A 19274-nucleotide genomic window follows, 5' to 3' on the forward strand; every position below is an offset into this window, starting at 1 on the left:
AGCCCAGAGGGAAGGCAGAAAAACCAGCCACAGAGACAAACCAGAGGTGACAGGACTGGAGAGAGAAGAGGGAAACAGACCCAGAGGGATCAGATGGAAGGGGGGGGGGGGGCAGAGGGATAGAGAAAGAGAAGAGAGAGACAGAGCCAGGCCGGCAGCCGCAGGTCTCTAAGGGCTGCCTCCCGCTGCCCGGCTCCGAGTCCATTCGCCCATCAGGGGCTCCCACCACCCACACCTTCGCAGGCGCCCAGGTGTGCAAGCAGGTGCGCGGCGCGCAGCCCCCCCCCCAGCTCTAGCCCAAAGCGCGGCGCCCACGCCCTCCTCTTTCCCCGGGGGAGCTGGGGTCAAGCCCCCCAAACCTCCGCATTCCTGTGCTCCAGCCACACGGCATCGGCTGCCAGGGCGCACGGGGTGGGGGCCGCGGCTGGGACCAGGGTGGGGAGGGGGCGCCTCGCTCACACTCACCCTCCCGTGCTGGCTGCTGTCGGGTCGCCGGGCTGCTGGGAGCTGCCAGCCTGGGTTCCCCCCGCCCCCGCCCCACTCCCCCCCCTCCCCGCACAGGCGCTTCCTTGCCACCAGTAGCCTCCCTGTGACCAAACCTCATGATCCCAGTCCCTAGAGACTCCAGGCCTCAGGTTGGAGGTTCAGGAATTGGGGGGAAGTGTCAGAATTCGGTGCGGCCAGATAAGTGGAAAGAGGACACCCTCCAATTTGAAGGAGTGAAGAGAAGGAAAAGACCCAAGTGGGATGGCTAATGTGGTGAAGGCATGTGTGTGTGTGTGTGTGTGTGTGTGTGCGCGCGCGTGTGCGTGTGTATGTGTGTGTGTGTGTGACTGCACCACTTCCTCCCATCTTCATCCCCAATCCCATTCCCCAAAAGGAACAAGAGTCCTGGGGCAGTTTCTTTCAGTCTAGTGTCCAAACCTGACGCCTGAGGCCGGGATGCGCAGCCTCTGATCCACGTAATTCCCCACCCTTCCACCATCCAGCATCTAACAGCCACCATCAGTTATCTAACAACCAGCTTCCAGCCAACATCCACGGTCCACCATTCAGCATCCACTCATCCAACCATCACCTACCATGCACCCCCTATTCATGTATCTTCTACCAACCAGTCACTATCTAACCACCACCCCACAGTCATTTACCATCCAACCCCAGCCATTACCCACGATCCAACCTCCATCCATCAGTCATGCATCCATCCATTCACCACCCACACCATTTACCAGGCAACTGTACACTATGAAAATACCCACCAGTCCAACATTAATTCACTATTCATCCATCTACCACCTATCCACCCCCCGTTCACTATCTGACCGTTTTCCATCAATATTTAACAACCATCCATCATTCATTTGTCCATCCATCATATGTCTGGTTGTCATTAACCAATCTATCATTTATCTACTGCTCATTTATGTGGATTTATCCACTAGTCTCCATCTCTCCAATCAGCCACAATTCTTCCATCTGCAATTCAGTATCAATCACTCACCATCACTCCTCCATTCATACTTCTATGAACTACAACCTGCCACCCATCCACTCACTAGCCATCTGCCATCCACCCTACTCTTATCCCTACCCATCACATATCTTCATCGTCTATCTCACAATATCCTCTATCCACCTATCCATCATCCAGCCATAATTTGCTACTCATCCAAAACCCATTCAGGTATCATCTACCACCCATCCATATTTATCCATTCTAGAAAATTTATTGAGCGCCTTCTATGAGCCAACTATTGTTCTAGGTGCTGGATGCTGGAGATAGAGTAGAGAGATAGCAACAAGCATTCATCCACGATAAATATCCACCATTACAATTCATCCATGATCCATCCGTTTATCATCTCTGCATCAACTCCCACCCATTACTCACTACCTGTTTAATATCCATATTCATTCATTATCCATTCACCATCCACTTGCCATGTGTCGATCTTCCTCCACCTACACATTAAACCATGCATTTACCATACACCACTCACCATAGACCATCCATCCACTATCTCTCCACCATCTTCTGCTTCACCATTCACCTTTCAGGCATCCATTTCCCAAGATATAGCCATCTGTCATTTAATTGTCATCCATCCATCCCCTAATCATCATCTAGCTCTCCAGGATCCACCCACTCATTATTTATTCACCACTCACCTCCCATCTACACTTCCACAGTACACAAACCACTATCCATTGACCCAGCAACTATTCGTTTATTTGTCATCTCTCCTTCCATTCACACACCATTCAGCCCCCTCTACACCATCATGATCTATCCATCAATCATATATCCATTCGTGTTTATCTGCCATTGATCCATCCATTCTCTATGGATAGATCCGTCACAGTCATCCACTTTATTTATCCACCATCCTTCTATGCTTCCATGATTCATCCACCCACCAAACATCCATTGTCTACCACCTGCAATTCATCCTCTATCTATTGATTCTCTCAGGATCCAATACTCTATTGGTTTAGCATCCACATCCATCCATTCTTCATCCAACAACCTATAGTCTAATCTGCTCATTCCTTAACCAATTACTATTATGTAAAGGCATCCACCATTCACCATCTTCCATCCATCCATCTAGTGCCTACCATGCTTCTGATACTTATCCAACCATTATTTATACACTCATCCATGTCACACACACACACATTCTACCATTGCATCCATCTTTCATCCATGATTCACCTCTCCATCCAGTCATTCGTCCCCTACCACACATCCATCTAGTATTCCATCCACCCATCATTCTGCTATGCATTCATCCATTATCCTTATATCCTTATGTTATCCATACACATAGTTAACCTTTCTTACTTCTCTCTACCACCCATTTCCATCATTCACTCACCCACTCATCGTCTCACCATTCTTTCACCCACTCACTCATAAATTAAACATTTGTTATAAATACTAATATTAGGGCACCTGGGTGGCTCAGTAATCGAGCATCTGCCTTTACCTTGGGTTGCGATACCAGAGTTCTGGGATCGAGTCCCGCACTGGGTTCCCTGCATGGAGCCTGCTTCTCCCTCTGCCCGCGTCTCTGCCTCTCTCTCTGTCTCTCATGAATAAATAAATGAAATATTAAATAAATATTAATATTTAACATGTATTACTCAGTGTTAGTGCTAGCTTCTAGGATCATCCAGATGAATAAGATCCCATCCGATTTCATAGTCTGATGAATTCACAATCTGATGATCCAAAAAGAAGAAACAAGTACACTGTGAAGTGTCACTGAAAAAAAAATGTTTGTTGTGTCTAAATCTTGGTGCCTCTGTCTGTTGGCCATGTGCATAAGCTCTGTGCAGAGCTCTGTGCATAAATTTCCCAGGAGAAGGCCCAGGAGTGGACATCACAGCAGGATTGACAGGGGCCTGATCTGGCCTTAGAGGCTGCAGTTTGGGAGACCTGATCATGTGGGTGTAAAGAGGGGTGAGACTGGAAAAAGGTTGGCAGAGGTCATGCAAGATTAGGGATACTGGCTAAGGGATGGGTCCCTGATGAGGAGTCCCTGATGATAACAGGAAGGAGGTCTGGGAGGGTTTTAGGCAAGTAAGTACTCCAGGCAGCTAAGTTCTGCGAAAGGACACCCTCATTCATACTCTTCTCCACTGAAGACTCCCTGAACCAGAAGGACAAGAGTTTGCCTTAGAGTCACACAGCAATGCCACAGTGGCGCCTGTGGCTGCAACTGCACCACCCTTCCACCCAGACACCCTTGTGTCAGGAAAATGTGCACTGGCATGCTCCCGGGATGCCACCCCAACTCCCAAAAGGCCACTTTCCACTTGGGTAGGGATCGCTCTTCCTGCTTGTTAATGAGGGTGCAAGCTGTCATCCAAGGTGTTAGTTGACAAGGGCTTCACAGCTCCTGGGGATTGCTGCTAACAAGGTTCTCGGGAAGTGCTCAAGGCCCTTGAGGCAAAAGCTCTGGTGGTGGTGGAGCAGCAGGCTGGGGACGGAGAGTGTATTTATTTTTATTTTTTTATTTTTTTTAAAGATTTTATTTATTCATAGAGACAGAGAGAGAGAGAGAGAGAGAGAGAGAGAGAGAGAGAGAGAGAGAGAGGCAGAGGGAGAAGCAGGCTCCATGCAGGGAGCCCGACGCAGGACTCCATCCAGGGTCTCCAGATCACGCCCTGGGCTGCAGGTGGTACCAAACAGCTGCGCCACCGGGGCTGCCCTCTATTTTTATTTCTTTAAACAAAATTCAACTTAGTAAATTTATTTATTTTTAAGAATTTTATTTATTCATGGTAGGGGGGTGGGACGCAGAGACATAGGCAGAGGGAGAACCAGGCTCCCTGCAGGGAGCGATCTGGGGACTCCAGAATCACGCCCTGAGCTGAGCCACCCAGGGATCCCCAAGCGAGTGTCTTTAAAGACAGGCCTGGAGGCCCACATGTGAGCCTGCAGAGTCAGCCTTGGGGCCCGTCTTCACCTTCAGCCTCTGCTTTCCTCCTCCTCCCCAGCCTCCACCCCAGGCCCTACCCCACAGGAGACACACAGAGCTGGAGGCAGGAGCTACGAGGCCTGGCCCAGCCTTTGCTGGGTATCCTTGGGAGGCCTTGCCCCCTTCTGGACCTGGACCCGACCCATGTAGTAGGAGGATAGAGCAGACTGGGTGCGGTCAGGACCAACCGTCTCTGACGCTCCCGCGGTGATGGCCGCGGCGACACAAGAATTATCCCCTTAACCACCTCCTTAGCGCACACACTCTCCAAAGCTTCCCCGGGGTGAGGACAGCCTGCCCGGGTTGGGGGTACTCAGTGGGGATGGAACCCCGGGTCTGGTCCAGGAAGGTTTGCTCTGCGCGCCCTCTTGCGGCCTTTCTCGGGCAAAACACCGCAGAGCCCCGGACGCCGGGGCAGGGCAGCGACACAGCAGCATTTGGGTGTTAGTTTGAAACATGTAATAACCTGAGGTGCCATGGGCACCATGGGCCTGCGCTCTGTCCTCACGTGCTGATCCTCTGTGAGAGGCAGGCCCAGGACCGAGCCCCTGTGCGCTGGGTCCTAGGGAGCCTAACTAGATCGCCCTGGCTGAGAAGAGGACCGGCCAAGGGCTGAAATGCTCCAGATGCTTTGTTTTGTTTTGTTTTTCTTCGGAGACTGGTAGCAGGCCGAAACCCTAGTTTATTTCAGCATCAGCAACATCGTAGCCATCACAAAAATAAACTCTACCAAGGGCGACAGAAGTCTCTACAGCGAGGCTAAGGGCTCAGCCTCCAAGTGGCGAACATCGAGGGGTGCATGGCGGGCACTGCCCGGGCAATAAGTTAGGAAGCAGCAGGGCTGGTGGTGGTGGCAGGTGCGGGCTGGGGCCTCACTTCTGGGCAGGCACGAGGTCATCGATGGCCTGGCCCTGCTCCAGCCGCTGCTCCATCTCGATGAGCAGCTTCACGCCATCCGCCACCATCTGTACCAGCTCCACCTCTGAGAAGCCCAGGCGGTCTGCGTTGGAGACATCAAAGACGCCACCCACCGCAGCTGTGTCCACACCACCTGGGGAGACAACCAGGTCAGCAAGGCGGGTGGGGGCCTGCTCCGGAGAGAAGACTGCCTACGGCCCGTCCCACTCACCTGTGCCTCGTTTCTGAAGCCGCAGCCGCTTGAGCACCTCCGGGAACTTCTCGTGCTTGCCCAGGTGGGGCAGCTTGATGTGCACACCTGCCCGCAGGCCTGTGCCCAGGTTGGATGGGCAGGTGAGGATGTAGCCCAGGTGAGGGTTCCACATGAATTCGTAATTCTTTGACTTGAAAAGTGTTTCAATCTGGAGGTTGACAAGAGAGGAGAGCCCTGGTTGAGAGGCCCCCTGGGGGGACCAGCTGGGACCCTTGGAGCGAGGGAAATTGGTGGGGACACCCACATCCCTGCCTGAGCTCTGGAGCTTGCCCTGCCCCCTCCCTGGCACCAAAGCCCACTTGTACGAGCCCAGCTTGGGGCAGTCAGGCCTGACCTGGGTGAGGCCGTTGCAGAACCGAGTGAACACCTCCTTCATGTTGCCCCCTTTCTGCATGGAGATGACCCGCAGGTGGTCTTCTTCATTGATCCATACCAGGAAGGTCTTATTGTCATTGTGCCAGATGCTCGAGATGGTTAAGATGAAAAGTCTGCTAGAGAAAACCTCCATCCCCTTCTACTGACTGTCTCATCTCGATAAGATTTCCACCTGTCTTGCATCAATGCTAAATCTCCGGCCCCTCAAAATTGGTTGACTGCATAAAGTTTCAGGATGTTTCTCTCTAAAGCAAATAGTCCGATTTCAGTTTTTAAAATGCTGTAATGAGAGAATCACACCAACAGAGGCTGTCCCCGGGAGCCAGGCACAGTGCAAAGCACCGTTCCCAGAGTCTGTAGGACCCACGAGCCACCAGCATTACCATCAGCCACCACCACAGCATCCCTGTGGCCTGCAGTGTGCCCTGGGACAAGGCGGTGTGTGTGGGGGGATTACGGGGAGGGGTTACTTGTGCTGTGCAGAACTGGGGGGGTAGGGGTGGGGAGTGTGTGAGGGAGTCAAGGTGAATGGGGACCAGAGGCAGGGTGTCACTAAGGATGTCAGGCCCACCGCTTCTGGGCTGCAGGGGTCAGGGTTTGGTGTTCACAGAGGTGTTCGAGCACCCCTCCCAGCCCCGCAGACTAAGGCCACTAGGGTCCAGGGACCCCGTGATGGCGGGCAAGGTGGCAGCCACACACAACCCGAGGACCTAGGGACACCCATCCATCCCTATGCCCGTTCCCCACGTCCCCCTCCCCATGGATGAGGGAAAGGCATGCTACGGACCACCCGCCTGGGGGCCTCCCTCCCCTCAGCTGGCACGGCCCGATGCCCGCTCTGGTGGCTTGGAGTCTGTCTCCTGGTGTCCGTTTCTCCAGCTGGAATCCGTGGGGGAGGCGCAGACTCCGGGTCCCCCCAGAGCCGAGGGGATGGGTGACGTTCCTTCTCCGCACAGCGCTGCCACCTGCAGCCTCTACCCAGGCTCAAGAGAGTGGTCAGAGGGAGAACGGGAGGTGGAGCCGTCTGGACTCCGGGCTGCACCCCACACTCCGTGCACTGGCAGAGGGAGGGGCTTGCTCCCCAGTTCACAGGCGGGGGGCGCCCACTCGTCCCCCGCTCAAGGAGCTCCACTGGGGAGGCTCGGGTTCAGCCCACCGGGTTCTGGGGGATCTGCGCGCCCATCTGAGGTCTGTAGCTGGGTGATCTGAGAGGAGGTGATGGCGCTTGATTTCTGGCCTGAAGGACAGGTGACTTTGGTGGACAGGTGGGGATGGAAGAGAGAGGCAGCCCAAGTGTGGGGACCACAGCTGGGGCAGGCGACGGGTGGGGGGGGTGCTGCTCTGGGACCTGAGGCTGGTCCCACTGCAGAACTGACCTGGGCAGCAGGGGAGGAAGGGAGCTGTCCCAGGGCACGCTGCCCGCAGAGGCCACTGCACAGATGTCACCCCGCCTGCTTCGTGCTAGCAGAGCCCGGGGCCCACCCCACCCGGCGCCTGCCCACCCCTGGGGACACTGTGGTCACCACCCCTTCCTGCTTCTTCACCCCAGCCCATTCCCTGAAGCTGAGGGTGGGCAGGACACCTGGCGGTGGGGTGAGGGTGGGGTGTCAGAGTTTTAACATCTAGAGCCGTCAGAGGTCTACCCCCTGCCAGGAGCAAAGGGCAGGACCCAGCTGGCCATCCTCGGAGATCCTAGGTCTCACCACACATGGCCACGCATCCCCACCCCACTAAGCCACAGCGCCTGTTCACAGAGGTCGTGACAGATCCTTCTCCGGGAAGTGCTGGTGAATGAGCGGTGCCTGCCGTGACCCCCTTTGTGTAACACATGTGAGGTTTAAAATAGATGCCCCTTTACCGCACGCAGCAATGTTCTGGAGCGCAGGACCGTCATTGCTGCGTACGAGGCACTGTCTGGGGGCTTCACGGAGCTCTCCAATCTGGAGACCCTGGAAGGATGGTCCTTTATTATCCCACCCTGTGGAGGACACAGAGGCACAGAAGGGCTCAGGAACCTGCTCAGGGCCACAGAGCTGAGCGAGAGGTGACACTGGGGTTCAGAGGGGGCGTACCTGCTGCTCACTGGGCCAGGCGGCCACTTGGGTACGAGCTGAGCAGGTGGGGAGCACCCCTCTGGGGCACCTCCACTTCACAGGAGCCACACCCCAGGGTCTGCGGCCAGGCCAGTGGGTCCTCCAGCCCTCACCGCAGCCCTGGGCACGGGCACCGGCTCGGGCACTGGCTCAGAGAGGGAAGCGGCTGGCGCCAGGGTTCACAGCGCCCAACTGAATGGGGGACTCGGGGTTCCCGCCCTCCTGCCTTCCAGGCCCGCAGGCCACCCCGGAGTCCTCCTTCTCCCCGCGTGCAGGGGTGCGGGGGAGAGAACAGCCTGGAGGCTGAGCAGGCTGAGAGGTGGGGGCGCCTGGCAGCCCAGATCCCGCCCCTGGACTGCGTGGGGATTGGCGGGGGGCAGGGGGTAGGACCTGGGCACTCCCCCGGCCCGCGCCCAGTCCGTCCCGCCCCCTGCACCCAAACCCCCGCGGGTCCTCTAGTAGCTGGGCCACCGTTTTCTCCCTGGACATTCACCAAACGTGTCCTGCAACAGCAGCCACATGGGGCGCGCCTCTGAGTGGGAGCAGAGGCCCCCAAACCCTGTGCCCCGAGGGTGCGCTCTGCGGGCGCCAGGATGGCGTGGGAGCGGGGTACAGGCCGCAAGGACCGGGTCGTGGCTTTGCAGGGAGGGGTCTGGCATCTGGCTTCCTGACCCGCTCAGGGTCTCCAAATCTGATTTCGGGAGGTGACCCTCTGAGATCAGCGGGCGGGATCTGGGCTACCAGGGATCCTACTGATGGTAAAGGGGTGAAGTGCGGTGTCCGCCCCCTCCGTGCATCACCCCTTAATCCGCTCAAGGTGGGGGGCATTTCACCCACTCGGCAGGTAAGGGGTAATTTGATAATGAGTTCGGTCTTCCCCTGGACTCAATCAGGCAAAGCTGTGGCCGTGTCCAAAGTAGGTGTCACCCTAAAGATGACCACACCCTCCCTCTGTTTCGGGGTGGGGGTCAGTTAGTGGGCAAGATGGCCCAGAACAGAGGCCCTGGTCGCAAACTGGGAGTCAGTCTAGAGTCTGCAGAGTTATAGGGAGGCCCCTGCTCCACTGGTTCTGGGTCAGCGAGTCTGACGTGCTTTTCGAACAAGTTCCCAGGGACTGATGCTGCTAGTGGGGTCGGGGCACCACACTTTGAGAACCACAAGGCGGAAGGGGGGGCCAGAGGGACAGGAGTGTCCTCAGTCTGACCCTTCTAGGCCTCTTCATGGTCCACACTCCAGGCAGGACATGTCAGCCTGGCAGCCTGGGGACGTCTCTGCTCAGGCCTCCACTGGCCACACAGACTTAGACAAAGACCTGACTCCTCCACTGACTTGCTGGGTGACCCTGGCTGGGTCTCTTGGCGGCTTGGAGCCTCTGTGTCCTTACACAATCAGTAGGGAGAACAAGACTGAGTGCAGACAAGCAAGAGGCTACATGGAAAGTGCTCGACAGATAGAAGTGTCCGGGGTTATTCTTTTTTCCCAGGAGGGGACCCCAGCCTGGTTTAGAAGGAGGAAAGGCAGCGCAGCGTGGTGGGCCAGGGTGCCTGCGACCAGAAGCAGGCTCTGCCTTTTACCAGCAGCTGCGTCACTTCCCCGAGCCTCAGTTGGCTCTCCTGAAACAGGGGGCCACCCCGGCCCTGCCTCACCGGGGTCTCAGCGGGTCGGTCTGCAAAACGCCATGCACAGGGCACTTAGAGTGTTTCCAGCGTTTGCTGTGAAGCCTTGGTCTCCTCCCTCAAGGTGCCCCCCCGCCCCCGCCATGGACTCTGGACGCCTCCTCCCTGACTGCTTGGCCCAGCCTGCACACCTGCTCCTTCCAGGCAATGAGGAGTTCCCTCAGTATTGCTGTAGGCTCTGGAGCAGAAATCCTAGACCAGAGGCTCCAGCGGGCCCCATTTATGCCTGAGGCAGTGGGGAGCCATGGAAGGCTCCAGAGCAGGAGAGATGTGGTCAGAGCCAGCCTTTGGGAAGTTGCCTCTGGCCATGGTTGAGGGCCTGTGGGACTGCCAGTAGGGAGCCAGCAGGGCAGGGAGGAGGTGGCGCGGGCTGTGTGGGTCACCCCCTTGTCTCACCTCCCACCAGCGTCACTGTCCGCAGCTACTATCTCTAAGTACCACTTGCAGAACGTGCCCAGTGTGCCTGCAGGCTACGCCCCTGACCTCACTGATGTCTCGCGGCCTCTGCAATGCAGAGTCTCTGTCGCTTTCAGCCCTAGAGGAGCTGGGGGGTCACAGTCAGTCTGCTGCCTCTAGTCTGGTCCTCTCACCCAGCCTGCAGAACATCCCGCATGGGCAGCTGCTGGGCACTGCCAGTTCAGAGCTTTGGGAGGCCGGGAACATTCCTGGAGGCAATGGGGCGTCTCTGGCAAGGACATGCATGGGGGGTCAGAAGGGCTGGGCTTGCAAACTTGCAGTTAGGCCTGTGTCAGGAGGCCAAGGAGACAAGAAGCAGCCCCCTCGCGAGAGGACCATCTGGCCTCCCCTCCCTCCTGCCCGCCACCCTCCCTGGGCTCCCAGCCTCCTTCCATCGTGCACGCACGTCTCTGCGGGCACTTTCTTTGTGTACCGTCCTGGCAAGGTGCTGGCTCATACCGCTGACCTTCAGAGTCCTCCACGTTGTCAGCTGGGAGGTTGAGAAGGAGGAAGACAAACACCCTTCAGGAAGAGCCGTGGCCCAGCGACTTGGGTGGCAGGAAACCTCAGGAACCACCACCAGGGTCACAGCGACCACAGGACCCAGGCAGCAGGCAGCGAAAGTGGACTGGCTGCAGAAAGTCGCGTCGGCTGAGGCCCACCCATGCATGTTGGGGCCTGCCCCCCGCCCTGCCACCCCACGCTGGCCACCTTCTATTCCCGTCCTGTGCCTGGGGTTTTCTCTGCCTGGAGGGGGTCCCATAGCTGCTTCCTTCCCGCTCATGTCTCGGCCACAGCCTCCCCCCATCCCGCCCATCACATTGCTGGGTCTGCTTTCCTCGAAGCCCTTCCCACTCTTCAAAATTCTCTCTACTCCTCTGTGTCCTGGCCTGTGGTCTGTCCCTGGACTAGAGTGGGTGCTCAGGTGTCCATCTCGGGCTCACTGCTGTACCCTCGGTACCCAGAGCACTGCTGGTACATAGCAGGTATTCAGCAGCTGTGGGTTGGCTGAATGAATGGATCTCCATAATTTTTTTAACTGATCACATGGACATTATTTATGGATTTTTCTAGGGTGGGAAGTTCAAGTTTTCATTATTTAATTGCAGGGAAGTGATAATGACTACTACTGTACCTGTGACTGCATCTGTCAGAGTCCCAGCAGGGGCACATGAAAGCAGGGAAATAAATGAGCATAAAAAGTGGCCTATTTGTCAAGGTGTGGGCAGGGGCTGGGGCCACTTGGGAAGTGTGGGCAAGCTCCCAGGGCTGGCAGTGGTAGGGAGCTGATAGTACCTCTGGGTTCTCTAGAGGCAGCAGGAAGGAGGGCTGGCTGGAACTTGGGGACAGGAGGGGGGCCCCAGGCAGGCTGTGACTGTGGCAACAGGGAAGGGGGAAGGGGAACAGATCGCCTTCTGACTCTGCCCTGAGTCTCCATCCTACAGGTGCAGCCCCTTTGGGGCACAAAAGCAGGCAGAGAAGGGCAGAGCACCTCCAGAGAGGCAGAGTCACACCACCCATACCCATGCCCTTCAGCATCCACCCTGATCCTATGGGGGAAACGTGTCCTCATCCTGGGTGATGTGCCATCCTGAGCCTAAGATGCTTTCCTAAAAGGGGGGAGGGTGAAGATGGGCAAGCATGAGGCCGGCTTGCAGCAGCACCTGCTTCCAGACACGCTCTCCAACCATCCACCCACGTCCTGCCCTCTCTGAGCGCTCCTCAGCAGCACTGTTTTTTAGTATTGGTGGGGTGCCCCAAACTTTTGTTCCTTCAGGACCCAAGTCCTTTATGGGCCTGTCATGAATGACCCCCTTTCCCTATCCCAGTAAGAGCCCTGCATCAGCTCAGTGAAACCTCTGCGCTCCGGACCCTGGTCCAGTGCATAGAACCAATTCACATCCCCACATGAACCCGGCTTGGGTTCACTATCCCAGGCTGACAGTGACCGCTCCCCTGCCTGCTGGTTCTGTGGTGTGAGGAACCAGACACAGCCGGTGGGGGGAGGGGGCAGCCCAGCCTTAATTCACTGGAAGCGTGACTTTCCTGATGAGGGCATTCCTCTCTTGGACACCAGCCCAAGGTCACAGGAAGGAAAGCAAAAATTCCTCCAGTGTGTTATTTGGTGTTAGAGTGAGAGGGACACTCCCACCTCCACTGCGTGGTTCCTGGACCCATGCATTTGGGCTGTGGAGGGATGGCACTATATATTGCCTTGTGGGGCGAAGCACACACCACAGTCTGGACAGCAGTTTAACCTTGTAGGGTGTTGGCTGTCATCCAGCACCATGGCTAGTCTTCTGCAGACCATTCTATCGTTCTCCAAAGCCAGCTCCTTTGGGGTGTTGGGGGCACATGGTAAGTCCAGGGAATTTCATGGGCATGGGCGGTCTGTCTGCCCTACTTCCTTCACCATAAAATGAAGCCTTCAGTCTAAGGTGGTGTTGCTTGAGTTGTCATGGTGATAGATAAATAAAATATTCTCCAAGTCTACAAATGGTGGCTCCAGAAGAAGTTATGTGGCTGGAAAGGCAAGTCCTGACCTGAAATATTCAAGGGCAAACCACTGCCCTTTTCTTGATGGAAGGGGTCCAATGTCATCAACCTGGCTTCTAGGCAACTGCCCAGTCCCCCTGTGGAGTGGCACCATATTAGGAGCTCACTGACTGTGGGGCCCTAATGTTGACAAGGTGGGCACTCAGCTGTGATGGAAGCCAAGTCAGCCTTGGTGAGGGGAGTCCATGTGGCTGAGCCCCTGCATAGCCTCCATCCTTGCCTCCATGGTCAGTTGTACATGAGCCGGTGGAGAAAGCCCTGGGATGGGGGAGGAAAGAGGCTGATATCTTCAGGTTACCTTGTCCACTTGACCCACGAGAGCCTCCTCCACAGCCGATGCTCTTTGGTGAGCATTCTGTGCCCATCCTGAGAGATCCATCCACTTGCATTTCCCCTAGATCTCCTAGAAAAAGTATGTATTTTCCAAGTCTGATTGGCAGGCCAACCCATTAGCCACTACCTGTGGGTCAACATAGAAGTTTTGCCTTCTGGGAGAATTTGTCTTCACCACTGCCTTTCAGGGCTTCTCCTGAGTGTGTCTGTAAAGCAGCAGCCATCCTCCTCTGGCTAGACCCAGTTATCTCTGCTGGGTATAGAATTCTAGGCTGGCAGTTATTTTTCCTTTCAGCACTTTTAAAGATGTTGTTCTAAGGTGTTCTCATTTACATAATTTCCTATAAGAAACTTGATGTATCTGGAGCACCAGGGTGGTGCAGTTGGTTGGGCATCTGAGTCTTGGTTTCTGCTTGGGTTGTGATCTCAGGGTCCAGAGGTCAAGCCCGGATTCAGGCTCTGCCCTAAGCATGGAGTCTGCTTGAGTTTCTCTCTCCCTTTCCTCTCTCAATGTCTCTCATAAATAAATACATCTAAAAAAAAAAAAAAGGATATATGATATCTTTATTTTGTTCTGCTCTAATGTGCCTCCCCCCCTTTTGAAAATAACTGGTTTTGAGGAATTCAATTATGATGTGGCCTTAGTTTTTTCCTCCTGTTCCTTGTACTTGGAGTTCACTGAAATTCTTGATTTGTGGGTTTATAGTTTTCAAGTTGTTATTTTAAGCTGTTATTTTTTTTTGAAATATTTTTTCTGTCCCTCCCCCTACTTGTTCTTCCCCTTCAGGACTCCAATTATCCATATATTTGGGCCACTTGATACTGTCTCACAGTTTCACTCATGCTGTTTGTTTTTCTGGGTTCTTTTTTTCTGTTTTATTTTACTTTATTTTATTATTTTTTTAAAGATTTATTTATTTAGTCATAAGAGAGAGAGAGAGAGAGAGTGAGAGAGAGAGAGAGAGAGGCAGAGACACAGGAGGAGGGAGAAGCATGCTCCATGCCAAGAGCCTGACGTGGGACTCGATCCTGGGACTCCAGGATTGCACCCTGGGCCAAAGGCAGGCACTAAATTGCTGAGCCACCCAGGGATCCCCTTTGTTTTATTTTAAATAAGTTCTACTGCTATACCTTCAAACTCCAAAATCTTTTCCTATGTAATATCTAATCTGCCATTAATCCCATAATGTATGTTTTCAAGAAATTGTAGCTTTCATCCCTAGAAGTTCCATTAAGGTTTTAAAAAATATCTTAAAAATTCTACTAACTTTTTAAATATATGGAATATGGTTATATTTTAATGTCCTCCTCTGCTAATCCTAACATCTGTGTAAGTTCTGGGTTCGTTTCTTTAACTGATTATTCTCCTCACTATAGGATGTATTTTCCTGATTGTTTGAATGCCTGGTCATCTTTGATTAGATGCCAGATAGTGTGATTTTATCTATTTGGGTGCTGGATATTTTTGTGTTTCCACAGAATTTCTTGAGCTTTGTTCTGGGATGTGGTTAAAACCACATCAAAGCACTTTGACATTTTGGGGTTTTGTTTTTATGATGTTAGGCAGATCTGGAGCAGCGCTCAATCTAGAACTAATTTCCATTTCCTTTTTTTTTTTTTTTTTTAATTTCCATTTCCAAGGTACAATCTTCTCAAGAATTTTACCCAATGCTGGTGAATTATGAGGTTTTCTAGTCTGGCTGGTGGAAAACATTATTCTCAACCTGTGTGAATACTAGGCACTGTTTTCTCTAATCTTGAATGGTTCTTTCTTTAGCCTTAGGAAATTCCCCCACACAAGTGCTCGTTGCTACACTGCTGGATACTCACTCAAAGGGGGGCCTCTGCAATCTTCAGGGTTCTTTCTCTGTGAAAGGTTTAGGTTTAGATGGGGTGACAGGCAGAGAAACACAAGAGCTGTCCACCAAAGGAACAATGACCTGTCTGGTGCAATATTATGTAATAAACTTATCAGAACAGTAAACTGAAATTTTGAGGGGCATCAAGAGACAGCAAATGTAGAATTCCAAAGTGAGGTGTAAGATGACCATATGAGGTCAGCGGAAATGCATGGAAACCTGTCCTATACCCTGGTATAAAAGATGGGAGTATTGGAGAAATGTGGTCCCACTGGGGCATGGAGCATGGCGCACAGCTTTCTTTACCTGAAACCTAGACAGGGTGGCTTCTCAGAAATTCCTCAGAGAACTTTAGATGTGGCTCTCCAGGGGTGCCTGGGTGGTTGTCAATGAAGCATCCAACTCTTGATTTTGGCTCACGTCATGATCTCAGGGTCCTGAGACTGAGCCTCACGTTGGGCTCTGCACTGGGCATGGAGCTTGCTTGGGATTCTCTTCCTCTCTCTCTGCCTCTCTGTGCTCCCCTCCATCCTACTCACCCAGCATGCTTGGGCTCTTTCTCTCTCTCTCAAAAAAAAAAAAGAAAAAAAAAAAGAGGTGGCATCCATTTGAGGGCATGGACTGGGGCTGGACTCCCAGCCGGGAAAGGAGGGTGCATGAGCTGCTTTGGAGGTAAAGTGGAGGGTGTGCTGCCATGTTGGGACCTGCCTGTTCCTGAGCATCTGTCAGAGCAAGAGACGCAAGAGTGTTTCCTCTGGACAGATGAAACAGGGATGGGTCATCTCAGGTCCTGTCTAGTGGTTTCCATAGAGGGGCGGAGGGTCCCCTGCAGCCAACAGGTAAACACGCACCCAGAAAAGTGACATATTGCTCAGGAGAGGGAGCAGCAGGAGCCTGTGAATATCCCTGGGGTGCAAGAGGGTCAACTTATACTCTGCCAGACCAGAGGGGAGACTGTAGCCTCCTTCCTACCTGGTAGTAGCCCCAGGTGGGGTGGAAGCAGGGCCAGACTAGCTGAGGCTCAGGAAGGAGCAATGAAGGAGCCAAGTACAGCCAGTCCCCAGTGCTTATCTCATGCCCCCCAAGCTGGGTGCTAGGGGGGAGGTGTTAAATCAAGTTCCAAGGTGTCACTCTGCAGGCCTGGGCATTTTGATTTCTGAACCAAGACACTTCAGCTTGAATTACTGTGCATTCTAGAGCGTTGGGCATAATGCTCTGCTGCACAGACCAGAAGCCCACTGGAGCCCAAGTAGAAGTTTATTGTAAGGATACCGCTATGGATTGAACGTTTGTGTCTCCAAAACTCATATGCTGACATCCTAACTCCCAATGTGATATATTAGGCGGTGGGGCCTTAGGGAGGTGATTAGGTCCTGAGGGTTGAGCAGTATTACCTGTAGAAGGGCAAAGAACGACCTCTTTCCACCACATGAGAATGCAGCAAGACAGCCCTCTATAAACAGGATTGGGGCACTCACTCAGAGCACGACTGTGCTGGCACCCTGATCTTGGACTTCTAGCCTCCAGAACAATGAGAAATAAATTTGTTTATAAGCCACTCTGTCTATAGAGTTTTGTTATAGCAGCCTGAGTGATTAAGACATATACAGAGGAACATGAGGGATGCCTGAAGACACTGGGATTTCCTGGTCTGGGGGACCCAAGACCACTCAATCTATCTGCTATTCAGAGTCCCTAATTTCTGAAATAGTAATGCACACCAGGAATTGTTACACGTTGGTAAATGTGTAAACAATCACCAGGAGCCAGGCACTGTTTAAATTGCTCAGTGGGTGCTCCCTCATCTAGTCCTTTCAGAAACTCACTGAAATACAGAGTAGGGCTTACAGTTATTCTCTCTTTACCCCTAAGGCTGAGACACAGAAAGATTAAAAGAGTAGTGGGCAAGACCCGTCAGCACCTATGGTGCCAAGTACCGAGGGAAGACTATAGGGTAAACTGGGACCTGACTCAGCACAGGGAGTTAGGCAAGGCTGCCCCGAAGGGCAACGCTCTAACGACTCTGGGTTGAACAGACAAAATGAAGGTGGTCAGGGAGGGGCAGCCAAGGTGGTCTTGGCAAGTGCTAAGGCCGAGGCAGGAGGGAGCAGAAACAGTTGAGGGGCAGCAAGAACATCACTGAGACTTGAGTCAGAGACTAGAGTAAGACCAGGGCTGCAGGGTGGAGCGGGGCCTGCGGGGCCTGCGGGGCCTGCTGGGTCTGGAGACCAGAGAAGTACTGTCCAAGCGGGGGGCACTGCGGGAAGTGGGCATTGCTATACTTCCAACTGGGACGAAGAACGAGGACCATCCCAGGCAAATCCCGGCATCTCCTCACCCTACTCAAAAGCCAAGATAAAAGAACTTGGCCTTTATCTTAAAACCAGTGAGAAATCTCAGGTTTTGAGCCAGGTGGGCTGCTCAGTGCCACCTCTTCTCTTTTAAAGTTGAGGCATCCTACATACAAAGTGCACAAACATTCGGAGTACAGCTTGATTAAAATACAGATGTACAGATCCGTGTTGCAGACGGGTCTGGTCAACATACACAATGTTCCTAGGGGAGTAGTTTGAAGAACGCTGCTTACACGCACCCCTGCAAAGCTACCACCTGATAAAATGATCCAACACTTGCAGCAGCCAGGGAGCCCGTCTTCCACCGTCTACCTGCTCTGCCCCCCGCCCCTCCCCGGGGTCAGGCTTCCCACGGCCCTGCACCCTCCCTCCCAGCTCCCAGCCACCCCCGTGGGCTCAGTGACACCCACGAGGTGCGGGCGGGCCCTGCTCTCCAAGGGTCTGTTTGGGTGAGGGTGCTCTGCTCTCCACCCCCCCCCCCCATAAACCAGCAATCTCCCTGAAGCAGTGGATCTCCAGGCAGACCCGGCCTGGACACAGCCTACCAAAGGCCCACCCACAGCGGAACCTGAAGAAGCCGCGGGGGGGGGGGGCACCTCGAATTGACGAGGGGCCGGGCGGCCCGTGGGTCGCCGCTCTGCAGCGGGCTGCGCCCAGTCGGGCTCCGGCCCCCTGCGCTTCCGGGAGGCCTCCGCTTCCCAAGGCTGCTACGAGCTCGGACGCGCCCTGCGTTTAGGCCCGCGGGTCCCTCGGGCTCCCCCGCGGGTGCGCGTGCGCCCACGCGGGGCCCGCACCCCCGGGGCTGGTCCGCTCAGCGCGGGCGCACGCCGCCCGGGCGCCCTCTGCGCAGGCGCGGGCGCGCAATCTCGGCGGCGCACTGGCCGCGCGCTCGCCCCGCCCCCTTCTCCTGGCCTTCCCAGCATCCCGGACGCCCTACGGCAAGCGGCGAGGTCCCGTCCCGCCGGGAGCCGGGAGCCGGGAGCGAAGGGGGCGGGGCGCCGCGCTGAGGTCAGCGCGACGGCGGCCGGCCCCGCCGTGGTTGGCTGCGCCCGCGCTGGCCGCGCCCTGGTTGGCTGCGGGCCGCGGGGCTGGGCCGCCGGGTCGGGGCTGGGGTCGGGGCTCGGGCGCCGGCCGGGCTTGCGCTGCGCTCGGCTCCGCGCCGCTCCAGGTCCGCGGCGGGCGGTGAAGGCGGGGAGGGCGCGGCCGCGGGCGGGGCTGAAGGGCGCGCGGCGGGCGGCGGCGCGAGGCGAGGCGAGGCGAGGCGAGGCGAGGCGAGGGCGGGCTGCGCCGGGCGGGGCGGGCGGCGGCGCCGAGGGGAGGAGACCGGCCCATGGACCCGCGGGGCCCGGCGCCCCAGACGCTGCGCCGCCGGGACCGAGCCCAAGATGTCGGCCTAGGCCGGGGCGCGACGACGCGGACGGGGCGGCGACGAGGCGCCGCAGCTGCTGGGGCTCGCGGCCGCCGGGCCCCCGAGGGCTCGCCCTGACGGCCTGGCCGAGCGGGCGGCGAGAGTCCGGCGCGTTGGGAGCGGGCCGCGCGGCACCATGTCGGCCAAGGTGCGGCTCAAGAAGCTGGAGCAGCTGCTCCTGGACGGGCCCTGGCGCAACGAGAGCGCCCTGAGCGTGGAGACGCTGCTCGACGTGCTCGTCTGCCTGTACACCGAGTGCAGCCACTCGGCCCTGCGGCGCGACAAGTATGTGGCCGAGTTCCTCGAGTGGGGTAAGTGCGCGCGGGCCGGCCTGCCCCCCGGCCCTCGGCCCTCTCCCCGGCCCGCTCTCCGCCTTCCGCGCCTCCTGCCTCGCCGGCACCCCACACCGCCGCCCCCTCCCCTCCCCTCCCCGCCCCGCCGGGCCGCTCCTCGCGCCCTCGTCCCTTGGACGCTCGGGGTCCCTCCCTGCCCTCCTCCTTGGC

General features: G+C 55.7%; 2 protein-coding genes across 2 annotated transcripts in view; one reads left to right on the top strand and one right to left on the bottom strand.

Annotated features, from left to right (window-relative positions):
* Positions 1-5154: 5154 nt before the first annotated feature.
* LOC121493896 (creatine kinase B-type-like) lies at positions 5155-6184 on the bottom strand. Its single transcript, XM_041760237.1, has 3 exons — positions 5996-6184; positions 5620-5809; positions 5155-5541 (listed from the first exon to the last, which is right to left on the bottom strand). Exons 1-3 carry the CDS (start codon positions 6167-6169, stop codon positions 5363-5365), a joined length of 543 nt encoding a protein of 180 aa, XP_041616171.1. The 5' UTR covers positions 6170-6184; the 3' UTR covers positions 5155-5362.
* A 12294-nt stretch (positions 6185-18478) lies between these two features.
* Positions 18479-19274, top strand: part of CDC42BPB (CDC42 binding protein kinase beta) — a 105888-nt gene continuing 105092 nt past the window's right edge. The window contains exon 1 of the mRNA XM_041760144.1: positions 18479-19082. Coding sequence (XP_041616078.1) covers positions 18908-19082 — 175 coding nt within the window. The 5' untranslated portion in view covers positions 18479-18907. The remainder of the gene's footprint in view (positions 19083-19274) is intronic.

This window comes from Vulpes lagopus, chromosome 6 (genome assembly GCF_018345385.1).
Source record: "Vulpes lagopus strain Blue_001 chromosome 6, ASM1834538v1, whole genome shotgun sequence".
Lineage (NCBI taxonomy): Eukaryota > Metazoa > Chordata > Mammalia > Carnivora > Canidae > Vulpes > Vulpes lagopus.